Below are 19,383 nucleotides of genomic sequence, written 5' to 3' on the forward strand. Positions count from 1 at the left end.
TCACCACCACCAGAGGGCTGTATCATGTATCTCGTGTTAAATGGAAACATAATTTATTCCTGTCATGGTCTTGTATAAATTTCAACTACAATTATATAAAAAAAATAATGTGTGTGTGTGTGTGTGTGTGTGTGTGTGTGTGTGTGTGTGTGTGTGTGTGTGTGTGTGTGTGTGTGTGTGTGTGTCCCTTCTCCTCCTCTTCCTCCCCCTCTTCCTCCCTCCTCCTCCCTCCTCCCCCTCCTCTTACACTCACTAATATCCTCCTCCTCGTCTACCCACAGCTGGCCAGAAGGACATAACTAGGGCCACACAGGTTGAGACGGCCCAGGCCATGTGCCACGTGGCCCTTGATGAGTGCCAGAAGGACGAGCAGTGCCAACCCATGCTGCAGGGAGTGATGGTTTGGTGTGAACATACACACTGTGAACCGGACCGATGCCGCACCGCCCTCCAGGACTTCTACCAGAAAGTGAGCCCTAGGAGGCTACAGGTGGCCTTCTGTGTCTGCAGGTGGGTGTTGCAGGTGGTACAGTGGGTGTTGCAGGTAGTATAGTGGGTGTTGCAGGTGGTATAGTGGGTGTTACAGGTGGTATAGTGGGTGATACAGGTAGTACAGCTAGTACAGTGGGTGTTAGAGGTAGTACAGGTGAGTGTTACAGGTATTAGTGAAGGTAACTCATTTCCACTCATAAATCAAACAATATCTTTACCTGAGCTCCGTCAAACACCCCCCACTCAACTCGCCTCTGCACTTACATATTAAAAGTGGCATTCGATCCTGCCCCCTAACACAGCCCACTTAACAAACACACTTACCACTTACAAATCAAATAGTAAAGTCTATCTTGATACTTAATACTTAAATCATTACTTACAGATCAAAAGTGGCACTGTACCTCGTTATATAACACAGTGACATCTGTACTACCCTGTGTCACTGTTATGCAAGAGGTGTGTATGTACTGAGACTTGGCACCTGTATAAGACTTGATCATAGATACCATTATTACTTTCCTCTGTGTGTGTGTCTGTGTGTCTGTGTGTGTGTGTCTGTGTGTGTCTGTGTGTGTGTGTCTGTGTGTGTACATATATATAATGCAAGTCTGTACTCACCCCTGAAGATGTGAATTACACGAAAGGCTTGGGAACTTCGTGTGTTTTCTTTCCTTGTGGTTATCAGCATATATATCTATATGTATATACACTAATTCCTTCAATCGTTAATACAACAAAACACTAGATCCAAACCTTCCTGCCTCTCTCCTCCTGCTCCAGCGGTACCAACTAAGGCTTTCATCTCGCCTGGGGAGTAAAACGCACCATGTATTACCATATCCACAATCAGCGAGACACCTCATCTTAGTACACCATCTCGCTATAAACTTTTTCACTCGCTCTTGATTTTTATGTGGTAACATTTGCAAGTATAATGAGAGGAGATGTCGGTAAGGGCGTCTTAACCATCGTGCATGAAGGGGGATTTCAATCCATTAGTGCTCATAACTTTTGACGTGGGATAGCACTGTTTTGATGGTGGTGGTGATATTAATGGTGATGATATTGATGATGATGATGATGATGATGATGATGATGATGATGATGATGATGATGATGATAATGATGATAATGATGATAATGATGATTTACGAAGAGGGATTAAGGCGATGAGGAGAGAGAGAGAGGAGAAGGAGAAAGAAGAATAGGAGGAAAGAGAGAGAGAAAGACGAAGTGGAGAAAGAGGGGAAAAATGAATGGGAAAAGAGAGAAGATAAGAAAGAGAGAAAATGAAATAAAAAGAGAAAAGAGAAAGAATAGGAAAAGAGAGAAATAAAGAGAAAGAGAAAGAGAGAGACGAAGTGAGATATGTAGAGAGGAACAGTGATAGAATATAGTAATTAAAACAAGGAAGAGACAGACAGACAGACAGACAGACAGACAGACAGACAGACAGACAGACAGACAGACAGACAGACAGACAGACAGACAGACAGACAGAGAGTGAGAGAGAGGGTGTGTGGGTGGTGGCAGATGACCAACAGCGGCACAGTATAGGGCTTGGGGAGGAGGGGGGGGAGGGGGGAGGGAGGAGGGAGGGGGGGTTCTGTTGTATTGATCCGGAATATTATTATTACCTCCTCCTCCTCCTTCACCTACCTGACGGAGGAGGAGGAGGAGAGAAGATGACCCTCTTCCATTTACCTGATGGAAGAGGAAGAGGAGGAAGGAAAGGGAGGAAGGAAGAGGAGGAAGGAGGAAGAGGAAGAGGTTATAGGAAGATGGAGGAAGAAACGAAGGAGAGAGTAAAGAAATTAATTAGAATATACAAAAAATAATACATACATACATACATACATACATACATATACATACATACATACATACATACATACATACACACATATACATACAAGCAAGAAACATAGCAGGGATAAAGAAGACCACAAGAAAGATAGTGAAGTGAGAAGAGAGAGACGAAGTGAGAGAGAGAGAGAGAGAGAGAGAGAGGCAGTAGTTTTTGTAGAGGTAGATAATTATAGTAATTAAGGCATATGTATCAAGGGTCATTAAGAGGTCAAGCTGAAGATAAATGACCTCCCCCACTAGGTCATTTACTCTGTGGTCACGTAGTTAATGATGGCTCTGTTAGTGACTCTATAATGGCTCTGTTAGTGACTCTATAATGGCTCTGTTAGTGACTATAATGGCTCTGGTAGTGACTCTATAATGGCTCTGCTAGTGACTCTATAATGGCTCTGTTAGTGACTTCATAGGCTCTGGTAGTGACTCTATAATGGCTCTGCTAGTGACTCTATAATGGCTCTGTTAGTGACTCTATAATGGCTCTGTTAGTGACTATAATGGCTCTGAGTGACCTATGGCTCTGGTAGTGACTCTATTGGCTCTGCTAGTGACTCTATAATGGCTCTGGTAGTGACTCTATAATGGCTCTGCTAGTGACTCTATAATGGCTCTGTTAGTGACTCTATAATGGCTCTGCTAGTGACTCTATAATGGCTCTGTTAGTGACTCTATAATGGCTCTGGTACTGACTCTATAATGGCTCTGTTAGTGACTTATAATGGCTCTGTTAGTGACCTAATGGCTCTGTTAGTGACTATAATGGCTCTGCTAGTGACTCTATAATGGCTCTGTTAGTGACTCTATAATGGCTCTGTTAGTGACTATAATGGCTCTGTTAGTGACTCTATAATGGCTCTGCTAGTGACTCTATAATGGCTCTGTTAGTGACTCTATAATGGCTCTTTAGTGACTCTATAATGGCTCTGTTAGTGACTCTATAATGGCTCTGCTAGTGACTATAATGTCTGTTAGTGACTCTATAATGGCTCTGCTAGTGACTCTATAATGTCTCTGCTAGTGACTCTATAATGTCTCTGCTAGTGACTCTATAATGGCTCTGCTAGTGACTCTATAATGGCTCTGCTAGTGACTATAATGGCTCTGCTAGTGACTCTATAATGGCTCTGCTAGTGACTCTACCATGTCTGCTAGTGACTCTATAATGGCTCTGTTAGTGACTCTATAATGGCTCTGCTAGTGACTCTATAATGGCTCTGTTAGTGACTCTATAATGGCTCTGTTAGTGACTCTCTATGGCTCTGTTAGTGACTCTATAATGGCTCTGGTAGTGACCTCTATAATGGGTCTGTTAGTGACTCTATAATGTCTCTGTTAGTGACTCTATATCTATATGTCTATAATGCCTGCTAGTGACTCTATAATGGCTCTGTGTGACTCTATAATGGCTCTGTTAGTGACTCTATGGCTCTGCTAGTGACTCTATAATGGCTCTGTTAGTGACTCTATAATGGCTCTGTTAGTGACTCTATGGCTCTGCTAGTGACTCTATAATGGCTCTGCTAGTGACTCTATAATGGCTCTGCTAGTAACTATAATGGCTCTGCTAGTGACTCTATAATGGCTCTGCTAGTGACTCTATAATGAACATGGTGACTCTATAATGGCTCTGCTAGTGACTCTATAATGGCTCTGCTAGTGACTCTATAATGGCTCTGTTAGTGACTCTATAATGGCTCTGTTAGTGACTCTATGGCTCTGTTAGTGACTCTATAATGCCTGACTCTATAATGTTGTTGACTCTATAATGGCTCTGGTGACTCTATAATGGCTCTGTTAGTGACTCTATAATGGCTCTGTTAGTGACTCTATAATGTCTGTGGTGACTCTATAATGGCTCTGCTAGTGACTCTATAATGGCTCTGCTAGTGACTCTATAATGGCTCTGCTAGTGACTCTATGGCTGCTAGTGACTCTATAATGGCTCTGTTAGTGACTCTATAATGGCTCTGTTAGTGACTCTATAATGGCTCTGCTAGTGACTCTATAATGGCTCTGCTAGTGACTCTATAATGGCTCTGCTAGTGACTCTATAATGGCTCTGCTAGTGACTCTATAATGGCTCTGCTAGTGACTCTATAATGGCTCTGTAGTGACTTATAATGGCTCTGCTAGTGACTCTATAACTCTGTGACTCTATAATGGCTCTGTTAGTGACTCTATAATGGCTCTGCTAGTGACTCTATAATGGCTCTGTTAGTGACTCTATAATGGCTCTGTTAGTGACTCTATAATGGCTCTGTTAGTGACTCTATAATGGCTCTGTTAGTGACCTATAATGGCTCTGTTAGTGACTATAATATGGCTCTGCTAGTGACTCTATAATGGCTCTGCTAGTGACTCTATAATGGCTCTGCTAGTGACTCTATAATGGCTCTGTTACTGACTCTATAATGGCTCTGCTAGTGACTCTATAATGGCTCTGCTAGTGACTATAATGGCTCTGCTAGTGACTCTATAATGGCTCTGTTAGTGACTCTATATAATGGCTCTGTTAGTGACTCTATAATGGCTCTGTTAGTGACTCTATAATGCTTAGTGACTCTATAATGGCTCTGCTAGTGACTCTATAATGGCTCTGTTAGTGACTCTATAATGGCTCTGTTAGTGACTCTATAATGGCTCTGTAGTGACTCTATAATGGCTCTGTTAGTGACTCTATAATGGCTCTGCTAGTGACTCTATAATGGCTCTGCTAGTGACTCTATAATGGCTCTGCTAGTGACTCTATAATGGCTCTGTAGTGACTCTATAAATGGCTCTGCTAGTGACTCTATAATGGCTCTGTTAGTGACTCTATAATGGCTCTGCTAGTGACTCTATAATGGCTCTGTTAGTGACTCTATAATGGCTCTGTTAGTGACTCTATAATGGCTCTGCTAGTGACTCTATAATGGCTCTGTTGTGTTATATTAAATGACTTGATCAACAGGTACGCAGTTAATTACTTAAGGTAAATTAACTGCGTTGATTATCTGTTTGTGTATTTTCGTCTCTTTCTGTTTCTCTGTCTGTATATGTCTGTCTTCATGCTGTCTTTCTCTCTCTCTCTCTTTTCCTCTGTCGAATATATTCTATTATTTTACACCTTCCGTCTAAAATTGTCGGTTTTTACACCTTCGTCTAAAATTGTCGGTTTTTACACCTTCCGTCTAAAATTGTCAGGTTTTTTACACCTTCCGTCTAAATTATTAGGTTTTTACACCTTCCGTCTAAAATTTTGTTTTTACCTTCCGTCAAAATTGTCAGGTTTTACCTTCCTCAAAATTGTCAGGTTTTACCTTCCGTCTAAATTGTCTTTACTTCCTCTAAATTGTCAGGTTTTTACACCTTCCGTCTAAAATTGTCAGGTTTTTATACCTTCCGTCTAAAATTGTCAGGTTTTTACACCTTCCGTCTAAAATTGTCGGGTTTGTACACCTTCCGTCTAAAATTTTCAGGTTTTTACACCTTCCGTCTAAAATTGTCAGGTTTTACACCTTCCGTCTAAAATTGTCAGGTTTTTACACCTTCCGTCTAAAATTGTCAGGTTTTTACACAGGATAACGAAAACAGTTAGACCGTCACCTGTAATTTTAAATTTAATTACCAGGGAGGTGAAGAAGCCGTGATAATTACAGGTAGACCTCAGGTGTACACAGTGGCTAATCAGAGGTAGGGTAAAAAGGGAGGTGGAGACGGAGGAGGGTGAAGGAGAGAAGGAGGAAGAGATGAAAGCATGGAGAGCGGATGGGAAGGGAGGAAGAGATAAAGGGAGGGAGGAAGGAAGGAGGAGAGGTAGGGAGGGAGAAGGGAGGAAGAGGTGAAGGAAGGGAGGAAGGAAAGGGTATGGAGGAGGAGAGGGGAGGAAGAAGGGAGAACAAAGGGAGGGGAGGAAGGGGAGGAGGAAATAAGGAAGGATAGGAGGGGAAGGGCGAGAAGAAGGGAAGAAAGAAGGGAGGTGGGAAGGAAAAGAAAGGGAGAGAGAAAAGAAGATGGGGAGAGAAAGAGACAAGACAGGAAATAAAAGAGAGACAGACAAACAGACAGATAGACAGTGAAAGACAAATAGACAGACAGACAGACAGACAGTGAAAGACAGATAGACAGACAGACAGACAGACAGACAGACAGATAGACAGACAGACAGACAGACACCCAATAAATGCAAACTCTAGACCGACACACACGAAAATCTCAGAACATTTGCCGTATGATTGAACCAAACTTAACCTCGCCAAGCCTTTGAGATTCTCGAGTACGACTTCACTTTACCCCACGAGTACTACTTCTTCGTACTCGAGGGTAGAAGTCATCGTATTGACAAGGTTCAGATGTTCGTACTCAAGGAATTCAATCATCGCACTCAAGGGTTAAGTCATCGTACTCAAGGGTTAAGTCATCGTACTCAAGGGGCTAAGTCATCGTACTCAAGGGTTAAGTCATCGTACTCAGGGGCTAAGTCATCGTACTCAAGGTTAAGTCATCGTACTCAAGGGGCTAAGTCATCGTACTCGAGGGTTAAGTCATCGTACTCAAGGGGTTAAGTCATCGTACTCAAGGGGCTAAGTCATCGTACTCAAGGGTTAAGTCATCGTACTCAAGGGGCTAGTCATCGTACTCGAGGGTTAAGTCATCGTACTCAAGGGTTAAGTCATCGTACTCAAGGGCTAAGTCATCGTACTCGAGGGTTAAGTCATCGTACTCAAGGGTTAAGTCATCGTACTCAAGGGTTAGTCATCGTACTCAAGGGTTAAGTCATCGTACTCAAGGTGCAGTCATCGTACTCGAGGTTAAGTCATCGTACTCCAAGGGTTAAGTCATCGTACTCAAGGTTAAGTCACCGTACTCGAGGTTAAGTCATCGTACTCAGGGTTAAGTCATCGTACTCAAGGGGTTAAGTCATCGTACTCAAGGGTTAAGTCATCGTACTCAAGGGTTAAGTCATCGTACTCGAGGTTAAGTCATCGTACTCAAGGGTTAAGTCATCGTACTCAAGGGTTAAGTCATCGTACTCAGGGTTAAGTCATCGTACTCAGGGGTTAAGTCATCGTACTCAAGGGGTTAAGTCATCGTACTCGAGGGTTAAGTCATCGTACTCAAGGGCTAAGTCATCGTACTCGAGGGTTAAGTCATCGTACTCAGGGTTAAGTCATCGTACTCGAGGTTAAGTCATCGTACTCCAAGGGGCTAAGTCATCGTACTCGAGGTTAAGTCATCGTACTCAAGGGTTAAGTCATCGTACTCAAGGGTTAAGTCATCGTACTCGAGGGTTAAGTCATCGTACTCAAGGGTTAAGTCATCGTACTCAAGGGGCTAAGTCATCGTACTCGGGGTTAAGTCATCGTACTCAAGGGGTTAAGTCATCGTACTCGAGGTTAAGTCATCGTACTCAAGGGGTTAAGTCATCGTACTCAAGGGGCTAAGTCATCGTACTCGAGGTTAAGTCATCGTACTCAAGGGTTAAGTCATCGTACTCGAGGCTAAGTCATCGTACTCGAGGGTTAAGTCATCGTACTCAAGGGTTAAGTCATCGTACTCCAAGGGTTAAGTCATCGTACTCGAGTTAAGTCATCGTACTCAGGGTTAAGTCATCGTACTCAGGGGTTAAGTCATCGTACTCGAGGTTAAGTCATCGTACTCGAGGTTAAGTCATCGTACTCAAGGGTTAAGTCATCGTACTCGAGGGTTAAGTCATCGTACTCAAGGGGCTAAGTCATCGTACTCGAGGTTAAGTCATCGTACTCAAGGGTTTCATCGTACTCAAGGGTTAAGTCATCGTACTCAAGGTTAAGTCATCGTACTCAAGGGTTAAGTCATCGTACTCAAGGGTTAAGTCATCGTACTCAAGGGTTAAGTCATCGTACTCAAGGGTTAGGCATTATCCCCTCAAATGCAGTTCCTAATGACAGTTTGAGTCATGATAATGCTTTACCACCCAGAGTGAAATTCCAGGACATTCCCACTTTCTCCTCAATGCCAAAAAATTCCTACTTTCACTCGGATTGAGATTCGCTTATTTTCATTGAATTGTCTCCTAACTTTCACCAATCTTTCACCTAACTTTCACCAATCTTTCACCTAACTTTCACCAATCTTTCACCTAACTTTCACCAATCTTTCACCTAACTTTCACCAATCTTTCACCTAACTTTCACCAATCTTTCACCTAACTTTCACCAATCTTTCTTTCAACTTTCACCCTTACTAACTTTCAAATCTTTTTTTCACCCAATCTTTCACCCAATCACCAACTTTCACTTTCACCTAACTTTCACCAATCTTTCACCCCTAACTTTCACCAATCTTTCACCTAACTTTCACCAATCTTTCACCTAACTTTCACCAATCTTTCACCTAACTTTCACCAATCTTTCACCTAACGTAACGTAATCCCAGGTGAGTTCATGGGCGTGCAGGTAAGTGGTGAATCGAGCCAAATGAAAGAAGAGTAAAGTCAGACGGGTTATCCTAAAGGCGTGTTTTATGTACACACTCAGCCACCCAGTGTACACATGTGCGAAAATTCGGTGTGTATCGGATTCTTTGTACCGTGTGTGTGTGTGTGTGTGTGTGTGTGTGTGTGTGTGTGTGTGTGTGTGTGTGTGTGTGTGTGTGTGTGTGTCTCAATCCTTCCCAATAATATCTCACCACAACCAACAACTATATACTATCTCTCATTATCTCTCACTGTCTCTCACTATCTCATTATCTCTCACTGTCTCTCACTATCTCTCATTATCTCTCACTGTCTCTTACTATCTCTCATTATCTCTCACTGTCTCTCACTATCTCTCCCGCAGGCAAAGTGACCCAGATGGCGAGTGTCTCACGGCGATGAGGAAGCTCCACCCGACCTGTGCTGAGACACGCTGGCAGAGATCCTATGAAGTGCCACAAGATCGCTGAGCAGTGCCGCCAGAACCGTGTGTGTAGGTGAGTGCCAGTGCCACCTGTGTCTCTCTCAGGTGTGTAGATACATAGATAGATAGTCTCTCCCCTTATGCACCCCCTCTTCTCCTCCTCTTGCCCCTCCTCTCCTCCTCTCCCCTCCTCCTGCCCCCTCCTCCTGCCCCTCCTCTCCCTCCTCCTGCCCCCTCCTCTCCCCTCCTGCCCTCCTCTCCTCCTCCTGCCCCTCCTCTCCTCCTCCTCTCTCTCCTCCTCCTGCCCTCCTCTCCCCTCCTCTGCCCTCCTCTCCCCTCCTGCCTCCCTCTCCCCTCCTGCCCCTCCCCTCTCCCCTCCTGCCCCTCCCTCTCCCCTCCCCTGCCCTCCCTCTCCTCCTGCCCCTCCTCTCCCCTCCTGCCCCTCCTCTCCCTTCTCCTCCCCACCCCCTTAAAATGAACACATTTACTTGAACAGAAACAAAAACGTCCTGAAATTCTAAAAATCAATTAATTCTTCCTCAATTAACTCAAAATTCCATCCCCTCCCTCCTCCTTCCTTCCTCCATCCCTCCCTCCTTCCCCTCCCCCCTCTCTCCCTTCTCCCCCTCCTTTCCTTCCTCCATCCCCCCTCTCCCTTCTCTCCCCTCCCTTCCCCTTCCCACCCCCTCGCTTCTCCCCCCCTCCCTTCCTTCCTCCATCCCTCCCTCCCTTCCCCTTCCCCCCCTCCTTCCTCTCCCCTCCTTTCCTTCCTCCATCCTCCCTCCCTTCCCCTTCCCTCCCCCTCCTTCTCTCCCCCTCCTTCCCCTTCCCCCCTCCTTTCTCCCCCTCCCTTCCTTCCTCCATCCCTCCCTCCCTCCCCTTCCCCCCCTCACTTCTCTCCCCCCCCTCCTTCCCCTTCCCTCCCCCCTCCTTTCTCTCTCCCCTCCTTCCTTCCCTCCATCCCTCCTCCTTCCCTTCCCCCCCTCCCTTCTCTCCCCCCTCCCTTCCTTCCTCCATCCCTCCTCCTTCCCCTTCCCCCCTCCCTCTCCCCTCCTTCCCCTTCCCCCCCCTCCTTCTCTCCCCCTCCCCTTCCTTCCTCCACCCCTCCCCTTCCCTTCCCCCCCTCCCCTTCTCTCCCCTCCCTTCCTTCCTCCATCCCCCCCCCTCTCCTTCCTCTCCCCTCCCTTCCCCTTCCCTCCCCTCCTTCTCTCCCCCTCCCTTCCTTCCTCCATCCCTCCCTCCTCCCCTTCCCCCTCGCTTCCTCCCCCTCCCTTCCTTTCCCTCATCTCTACCCTCCTCTATCACTCACTTTCATCGCCCCTCAAAAATTCCAAAATTAAATGAAAAATGGCCTCTCCTCTTCTCTCCCCTTCTCCTACCTCCCTTCCCCTCTACCCCTCCCACCCCCTCTTCTACCTCACCCCCTCTCCCTACCCTCCCCTCTCCTCCCCTCCTTCTAAACTACGCATTTTAAATATGTCTTCCCTCTATTGTCTTGGAAATCACCAAAATCTCATTCTTCCTCCTCCTCCTCTTTCTCCTCCTCCTCTTCCTCTTCCTCCTCTTCCTCCTCTTCCTCTCCCAAAAGCAGGCAGCAACATCTTGACTTAATCTGGAAAGGATCATTCTACTTGTGTTTTGCTGGCGGAGGTGTTGGAAGGCTGGCTCTGTGGCTATGTGTGGGTGGTGGGTATGGAGTGATGGTGTGGGTGGTGGGGATGTGGGAGTGGTATGGGTGAGTGGTGGGGATGTGGGTGGTGGGGTGTGGGAGGTGGTATGGGTGGTCGGTGAGGTTGGGTGGTGTGGTCTGGTGGGGTGGTGGTGTGGTGGTGTGGGGTGTGGGGTGGTGTGGGTGGTGGGGTGTGGTTGGGTTGGGGTGGTGGGGTGTGGTTGGGGTGTGGGTGGTGGGTGGGGTGTGGGTTGGGGTGGGTGGGGTGTGGGGGGGGTGTGGGTGGTGGTATAGTGGGTGGTATGGGGTGGTCGGTGGGGTGTGGGTGTGGTATGGGTGGTCGGTGGGGGTGTGGGTGGTGGTATGGGTGGTCGGTGGGGGGTGTGGGTGGGTGGTATGGGTGGTCGGTGGTGGTTAAATTCATCTCACGAGGTGGTAGCGTCTGTTGATTGAAATACCACACAATCTGAAATTCCGCCTCAAAATCCTTCACCACCACCACCCCTTCCTCCCCTCCCCCACTAACCCCTCCTCGCCCACTACCCCCACTAACCCCTCTCCACGCCCACTAGTACTGATGTTACTACAAACACACATGCTAATTTACTTCTTCTCTCCCCCCTCTCTCTCTCTCTCTCTCTCTCTCTCTCTCTCTCTCTCTCTCTCTCTCCTTGTCACTTACATCTAAAGTGTGCTAAGTGTACTTAGGTCGAGGCACTACACACCAAGTGAGTTAATCACCCACTTAATGCCTTGACCTGACACTTATCGTTAATGACACACTTAACCTACTACTACTACTACTACTACTTATACTACTACCACCTCCGTACTACTACTACTACTACTACTACTACTACTACTACTACTACTACTACTACTACTACTACTACTATTACCACTTCCCTACTACTACTACTACTACTACCATCATCACGACAAATTATTGGTTCACAAAATCATTTGTTATCATGTTTTAGAAAATAGTCGTAATAAAAGGAATAAATTTGACTAAAAACAAAACATTTATAATTGTGTTTGTGTTGCCACACGCCAGGCCCAGGTGTGTGGCTGTCACGCACTTGTACTGTACACACACACATTCAGACGTACAGGAATATTTGACATACTCATACACATATAATGATGTACAGGTGTTAACATTATGTATATTAACACAGGTAAGGTCATTTATGTTCATCATCATCATCATCATCATCATCATCATCATCATCATCATCATCATCATCATCATCATCATCATCATCATCATCATCATCATCACCATCATCATCATCATCATCATCATCATCATCATCATCATCATCATCATCATCATCATCATCATCATCGTAGAATACTTGAATAATTATTGAAAACGGAAGTAATTGGTTATAACCGGAAGTGATTGATGGAGCCGTCACCTGTCGACCGCACTTACCGGAGGTCATTACAAGGTCACGACACCGGCTTGACCTCGAACCGTAAATCACTGTGTTTAGCTGTTCCTTGACACGTAAGGTCGATGTGTCCCTTACCACAGGTCACGCGAGATAGAGTCTGATAGTGAGAGAATAAAGAAAAACAAAGAGGATAGGAGATAGAGATAGAAGGCCAGGTGCAGTTAATTACATGTGTTGGCTCTCACTTTACTTATGACCTCCTTGGCACTCCTGTATAACCTTATTTATTGCTCTCTCTCTCTCTCTCTCTCTCTCTCTCTCTCTCTCTCTCTCTCTCTCTCTCTCTCTCTCTCTCTCTCTCTCTCTCTCTCTCTCGTCAGAGCCTCAACAGGTGGTGTAGTATTGCCAATTATGACGATTAGTGAGCAGGTATGAGATGCAGGTGTGTGTTATATTACGTACAGGTGTGTGTTACGTGCAGGTATATTGTGTTACATAATATAACTTAGTACAATATAGCCCAGGGAGAACGAGTATAAAGCTACACAATATATCCCCAGACAATATAATATGGCCTCAGACCTTAGTGAGGGGTGGGGTGGGGTGGGGTGGGGTGGGGGTGGCTGAGGTGGGGTGGGGTGGGGTTGTGTTGCCACCTCACTTAACTCAACCAACCACGAACACTTTTCTCTGGAGATAATTTTGAGCAATACAGTAAATTGCTCACGACACGACATTGGTACACAGGTGAGGGAGGAATGTTAACTAGAGTGTGGAGGCGGTAGTGGGTGGTGGTGGTGGTGGTGGAGGGGGTGTTGGTGGTGGTGGTGGGGAGGCGAATTGGGGAAAGTGGTGGTGGTAATGGAGTGGGGTGTTGGAGGAAGGGTGGCAGTGGGGGGGGGAGGTGTGTTGGGGGTGAGGGGGTGGTTATAGTGGGGGAGGGGTATTGATGGTGTGGTATTATAATTTGACAGCAGGACCTGACCACTACCACCACAACCACAATCACTACCATCACTACTTCACCTTGCCCCACAGTCAACACGCTGTAACACACACATTCTCCTTACAAATACTTGGACACGTCTTAGAACAAGGATGGAAACGCCTTCTTAAAAACTGTATATTTATCTAAGTGGGGATGTGGTGAGCCATTTGTTGATACTGCGGCCGGATTCTTGACCTGTTCTGAGAGACAAATCTTGATTCTTGCCCTGTTCTGAGAGACAAATCTTTATTCTTGCCCTGTTCTGAGAGACAAATCTTGATTCTTGACCTATTCTGAGAGACAAATCTTGATTCTTGCCCTGTTCTGAGAGACAAATCCGGATTCTTGACCTGTTCTGAGAGACAAATCTTGATTCTTGACCTGTTCTGAGAGACAAATCTTGATTCTTGACCTGTTATGAGAGACAAATCCGGATTCTTGCCCTGTTCTGAGAGATAAATCCGGATTCTTGACCTGTTATGAGAGACAAATCCGGATTCTTGCCCTGTTCTGAGAGATAAATCAGGATTCTTGACCTGTTATGAGAGACAAATCTTGATTCTTGCCCTGTTCTGAGAGACAAATCTTGATTCTTCACCTGTTATGAGAGACAAATCCGGATTCTTGACCTGTTATGAGAGACAAATCTTGATTCTTGACCTGTTATGAGAGACAAATCCGGATTCTTGCCCTGTTCTGAGAGATAAATCCGGATTCTTGACCTGTTATGAGAGACAAATCCGGATTCTTGACCTGTTCAGAGAGACAAATCCGGATTCTTGACCTGTTATGAGAGACAAATCTTGATTCTTGACCTGTTATGAGAGACAAATCCGGATTCTTGACCTGTTATGAGAGACAAATCTTGATTCTTGACCTGTTATGAGAGACAAATCCGGATTCTTGCCCTGTTCTGAGAGACAAATCCGGATTCTTGACCTGTTCTGAGAGACAAATCCGGATTCTTGACCTGTTATGAGAGACAAATCTTGATTCTTGACCTGTTATGAGAGACAAATCCGGATTCTTGCCCTGTTCTGAGAGACAAATCTTGATTCTTCACCTGTTCTGAGAGACAAATCCGGATTCTTGACCTGTTATGAGAGACAAATCTTGATTCTTGACCTGTTATGAGAGACAAATCCGGATTCTTGCGCTGTTCTGAGAGACAAATCTTGATTCTTCACCTGTTATGAGAGACAAATCCGGATTCTTGACCTGTTATGAGAGACAAATCCGGATTCTTGCCCTGTTCTGAGAGACAAATCTTGATTCTTGACCTGTTCTGAGAGACAAATCCGGATTCTTGACCTGTTATGAGAGACAAATCTTGATTCTTGACCTGTTCTGAGAGACAAATCCGGATTCTTGATTCTTGCTTGACCTGTTCTGAGAGACAAATCCGGATTCTTGCCCTGTTCTGAGAGACAAATCTTGATTCTTGCCCTGTTCTGAGAGACAAATCTTGATTCTTGCCCTGTTCTGAGAGACAAATCTTGATTCTTGCCCAGTTCTGAGAGACAAATCCGGATTCAGTGTAAACAAAAGAACGAAATACGAAAGTAAATACATTATACACATTATACAAGTATATACATTATTCACACATACACATTATACAAAGATATACATGATTCACACATAAAAACTTCCCCCCAAAATACACATCTGACCCCCCTTCTGCCTACCTCACCCCCCAACAACAACAACAACAACAACAACAACACACTCACACACCAATTAAAAAAAGACTTTTATCTGAAGGTAAACTTTTATACCTGTTTTGTGTACACAGTGATTTCTGTTGACTTTTCGATTTTTTTTTTGTCTACCAGAAGAGTTTGTTTGTTTTTTGTTTGGTCTCTGTTTACCTTGGATGGTAGTGTTCATTTGTTTATTTGTTTATTTGATTCTATGTAAACAAGGCTATTTTTAAGAGGTAGTTTATATATGAGTTATGAACGTTTGAGGTAATAAGTATTATCCCTTTGTTCTCATTATCATTCTCTTCCCACTCTTTCTCTCCCTTCATTCTTCTCTCGTTCTTATCTCCCTTACCCTCTTATTCTTGCCACACCCTTCCTTTATCATCCCTTCTTTCACCCTTCCCTCATATATCTCTCCCCCTTTCTCCGCATTTTTCTCTCTTTGCGCGTCTTTTTCTCTTCTCTTTTCTTCTCTCAATTCCTCTCCTCCTCTCTCTCTCTCTCTCTCTCTCTCTCTCTCTCTCTCTCTCTCTCTCTCTCTCTCTTATCCTCTCCCTCTTCCCCTTTCTTTTCCTCTCTCTTTCTCCCTTACTTTAACAGACTTTCTTCTCCCTCTCCCTCTATTTCTCACCCCCACTCCCTCTCCCTCTCCCCTCCCTCTCCCTTCCCTCTCCCCCGGTCATCAGGTCTCCCAGCCACTCTCCTAAGTAGCAATAAAGAGGCTCCGGGAGACGGTTCTCACCTTTCCTCTCCTTATCGCCTTTATTTAAGCTCTTGGGGTGTGAGAGAGACAGTGAGAGAGAGAGAGAGAGAGAGAGACAGTGAGAGAGAGGCTGTGTGGAGAATATGAGAGACTATCACCACCACAACTACCATTACCACCACCACTACCAGTACTACCACCACCACCACCACCACTATGACCACCACTACCACCACCACTACCACCACTATCACCACCACTACCACCACCACCATCACCACTATCACCACCACTATCACCACCACTACTACAACAATTCTCTCTCTCTTACACAGCGGAAAACTTCAAGAATACGAGCAGAAATGTGCAGCAGACGCCATGACAGGAAGATGTTCAGGGACTCACCGCAACTGCCAAAAAGCTGTTATGAATATCTTAGGTACAGAGCTTCACGCCACCTGTGTGTGTAAAGGGACGGACTTCCTCCACCAACACGACTGCTACACCTGGCAGAAGCTCTTATGGTCAAACCCCTGCGTCAGTAAGTATCTACCTGGCGTTCACTAGGCCTTCTTCAGTGTTCTCAATGTTCTTACAGTTCATTATACGTTCTCTAAAGTTTCAATTGTTTTTTTTTTTAGAAATCGTCTGAGTTCTCTAGTAGATATAGAGATGAGAGGTACAGGGAACTGTTTAAATATTTGAGTTATAGAACATTTTTTAATGTTTTGGTTTCTCTCTCTCTCCTCTCGAGGATGGCTCGTAAGTGGCGGTCATCGATAACAGGCAAAAATTACCGTACAGTGATGTGTGTGTGTGTGTGTGTGTGTGTGTGTGTGTGTAGGGTGACTCACGCTCTCCTTCCCCCACAGTTGAGAGTCACCTGCAGCTTCACGAGGAGATCAACAGCGGCGTCAGCGAGAATTTGGACGAGACCTTCCGTAAGATGACCCCCGCCCACACCACGCCCGCGCCCCGCCAGCCCTACGCCCACCCCTCGCCCGACACAGACTACAGGCGCCCCACCAACTATGGTGACATCCGCTACAGTCCCCAGGACCCACGACCCTCCGAGACCTACACTCACGACCGCTCCCTCTGGCGGCGGCCGGGGATAGCCATAGAGCGAGGACACGGCGTGGGGGGACTGGGCATTCCCTTCGGCAGCATAAATGGAGAAGGTCCCCTCCCGACGGGGCAAGACGGACGTACCCGGATCATTAATGGCCTTGGAAGCGGCAACACTGGTCTCCGTTTCCCAACTGAGGAAGATGAAACCTTGTGGCCCAGCCATAATGTGGGCGGCTCTCGGGTCAACGGCGGCAGGAGCAGGAACGGTGACGGTGGACGAAACAGGAACGGCCTGAGTGTGGGGGGCAGGGAGCGAGGAAGGGGGCCCGGCATCACCATCGGGAGAGGCGACCGAGGGAGGGCAGGGATCAGCATCGGAGGGAGCGAACGACGGATGCCCGGGGGAGATGACCGGAAGGATACCGGCCCGGTGCTGTGGAATACTCGCAACCGAGGGGGAGGACTGAGTGTGGGGTCTGAACGTAACAACGGTGACGTCTTCGGCAACAACCAGAACGGCAACATTTACAGAGGTCGAGGGCGTCCCGAGGGGGGCCACAGGGGTACACCCATCTCCTTGGGCGAGCCTGGCCGTGACGGAGGACTGATGCCCGGCAGACAGAACTGGATGGATAACTTAGCGGGACGGACGGGGGGCAGTGGGGGCGCCAGGGTCGACCAGTACCCTCGACCAAACGGTGAGGACAGACAACACCCGACCCGCCCCCCCATCTACCAGCCCAACGGCCGTCAGCACCACTACCCCATCACCCCTCACGTGTACGTCGCCATCACCACCACGCCCACGCCCCCGCCCACGCCGCCCTCCTCTACCACCACCCCCGCCACTACCACCTCACCCGGACGTAAGTACGACCACAAGTGACGTACATACACTGAGTACAGTACAGTACAGTACAGTACACGGTTATTGGTCCAGCTGCTGTAGCCATAAGTGTCAACACAACATAATAATGACTGTATTTACCTTAGTTTTGTTCGCTACAATATTAAAGGACTTTATTTTCTCCTGAAGGATCCTGTACCATGAAGACTGGGGACATGACCACCATGAGGATCCCTGAAGGCAGCTCCAAGAGGGTGAGTCCTACAGGAACCGTTTAGTATCTTTATTAGTAGTGAATGATGTGTTGGAGTCTTCATGTTCCCTCCCTCCTTCCCTCCCTCCATCACCAAGCTTCCCTCCTTCATCCATCATCACGCCTCCCTCCTCCATCACGCCTCCCTCTTCCCACCATCACGCCTCCCTCCTTCATATAATCTTGGGCTATATTATAATGTTGTGAAAATACAGATTAACTTTTGGTTGAGATTTCCCTCCTGACCTTCTTACCTGGAGCTGATTAATGCTTCTCTCTCTCTCTCTCTCTCTCTCTCTCTCTCTCTCTCTCTCTCTCTCTCTCTCTCTCTCTCTCTCTCTCTCTCTCTCTCTCTCTCTCTCTCTCTCTCTCTCTCTCTCTCTCTCTCTCTCTCTCTCTCTCTCTCTCTCTCTCTCTCTCTCTCTCTCTCTCTCTCTCTCTCTCTCTCTCTCTCTCTCTCTCTCTCTCTCTCTCCTCTCTCTCTCTCTCTCTCTCTCTCTCTCCTCTCTCTCTCTCTCTCTCTCTCTCTCTCTCTCTCTCTCACTCCTCACTCACTCTCACTCTCCCACAGTACTACAAGGACTCAGACTGCTCAGAGCTGTGCCAATGTATACCTCTCAACCGCGATAAAGTATTAGAGGCGTCCTGCATCACTCTGGCCTGCATGGAGAACAAGTCATGTAACACCACTCGAGCCGTCTACCCCCACACGGCCCCATACTACCTCGCCTACAGGGGTGTGTGTGTCTGTTACAGCAACAACTTCATCTGTCAGCCCAGCAGGTAAGTAGTGTGTGTGTGTGTAAAAGCTTAACCTAACTCAATATACGTTCATATATACCTGTATTTACCTCTCACCTCACAAAATGTATCTACATATTACAGAAGATTACAAAGCCCCCTGTAAATCCCCCTCTCCCTACAGATTACAAAACTACCTGTAAATCCCCCTCTCCCTGGCTGATTACAAAACTACCTGTAAATCCCCCTCTCCCTACAGATTACAAAGCTACCTGTATCTCTCCCTTACAGAAGAATACAGCCTGGGCCCTGGCATCTACCTGTTCCTAGGATACAGTCGGGGCGAGGTTGAGATACTGAGGCCTCATACAGACACTAATGAACACGAAGCCGTCAAGGTGTTGGAAGCTGTCCTGATTAGAGACTACGACTTCAAGGTGAGAGATACTGAGGAGATAAGACACTGTGAGAGATAGGAGATACTGTTGTGTAGGGAGATTGTGAGACATAGGAGATACTGTTGTGTAGGAAGATTGTGAGAGATAGGAGACTGAGAGATAAGGAGACAGTGAGAGAGAGAATAATATTGTTGTATGTATATGTATGTATATGTATGTATTCATGTAAGTATATCTGTATGTGTGTGCGTGCGTGTATACATCTCCCCATGTACGTATGTGTGTAAGTTTACGACTAATAAACCAAATATGTTTTTCGTGTAGTTTTCAGCCTTTAAGAAACACACTGTGAACTCAGTACCTTAAGCCGGGGAAAAACTCCT

At 46.3% G+C, this 19,383-nt stretch overlaps 1 protein-coding gene across 1 annotated transcript in view; it reads left to right on the forward strand.

Moving 5' to 3' along the window:
• Positions 1 to 380: 380 nt before the first annotated feature.
• LOC121873477 overlaps positions 381 to 19,383 on the forward strand; it is a gene marked incomplete at its 3' end in the record, with an annotated part of 19,310 nt that continues 307 nt past the window's right edge. Inside the window, exons 1-7 of the mRNA XM_042377062.1 lie at positions 381 to 510; positions 9,162 to 9,294; positions 16,026 to 16,231; positions 16,563 to 17,627; positions 17,798 to 17,862; positions 18,433 to 18,644; positions 18,862 to 19,039. Coding sequence (XP_042232996.1) covers positions 9,245 to 9,294; positions 16,026 to 16,231; positions 16,563 to 17,627; positions 17,798 to 17,862; positions 18,433 to 18,644; positions 18,862 to 19,039 — 1,776 coding nt within the window. The remainder of the gene's footprint in view (positions 511 to 9,161; positions 9,295 to 16,025; positions 16,232 to 16,562; positions 17,628 to 17,797; positions 17,863 to 18,432; positions 18,645 to 18,861; positions 19,040 to 19,383) is intronic.

The sequence above is a fragment of the Homarus americanus genome, unplaced genomic scaffold (genome assembly GCF_018991925.1).
Source record: "Homarus americanus isolate GMGI-L3 unplaced genomic scaffold, GMGI_Hamer_2.0 scaffold32411, whole genome shotgun sequence".
In the NCBI taxonomy this organism is placed as follows: domain Eukaryota; kingdom Metazoa; phylum Arthropoda; class Malacostraca; order Decapoda; family Nephropidae; genus Homarus; species Homarus americanus.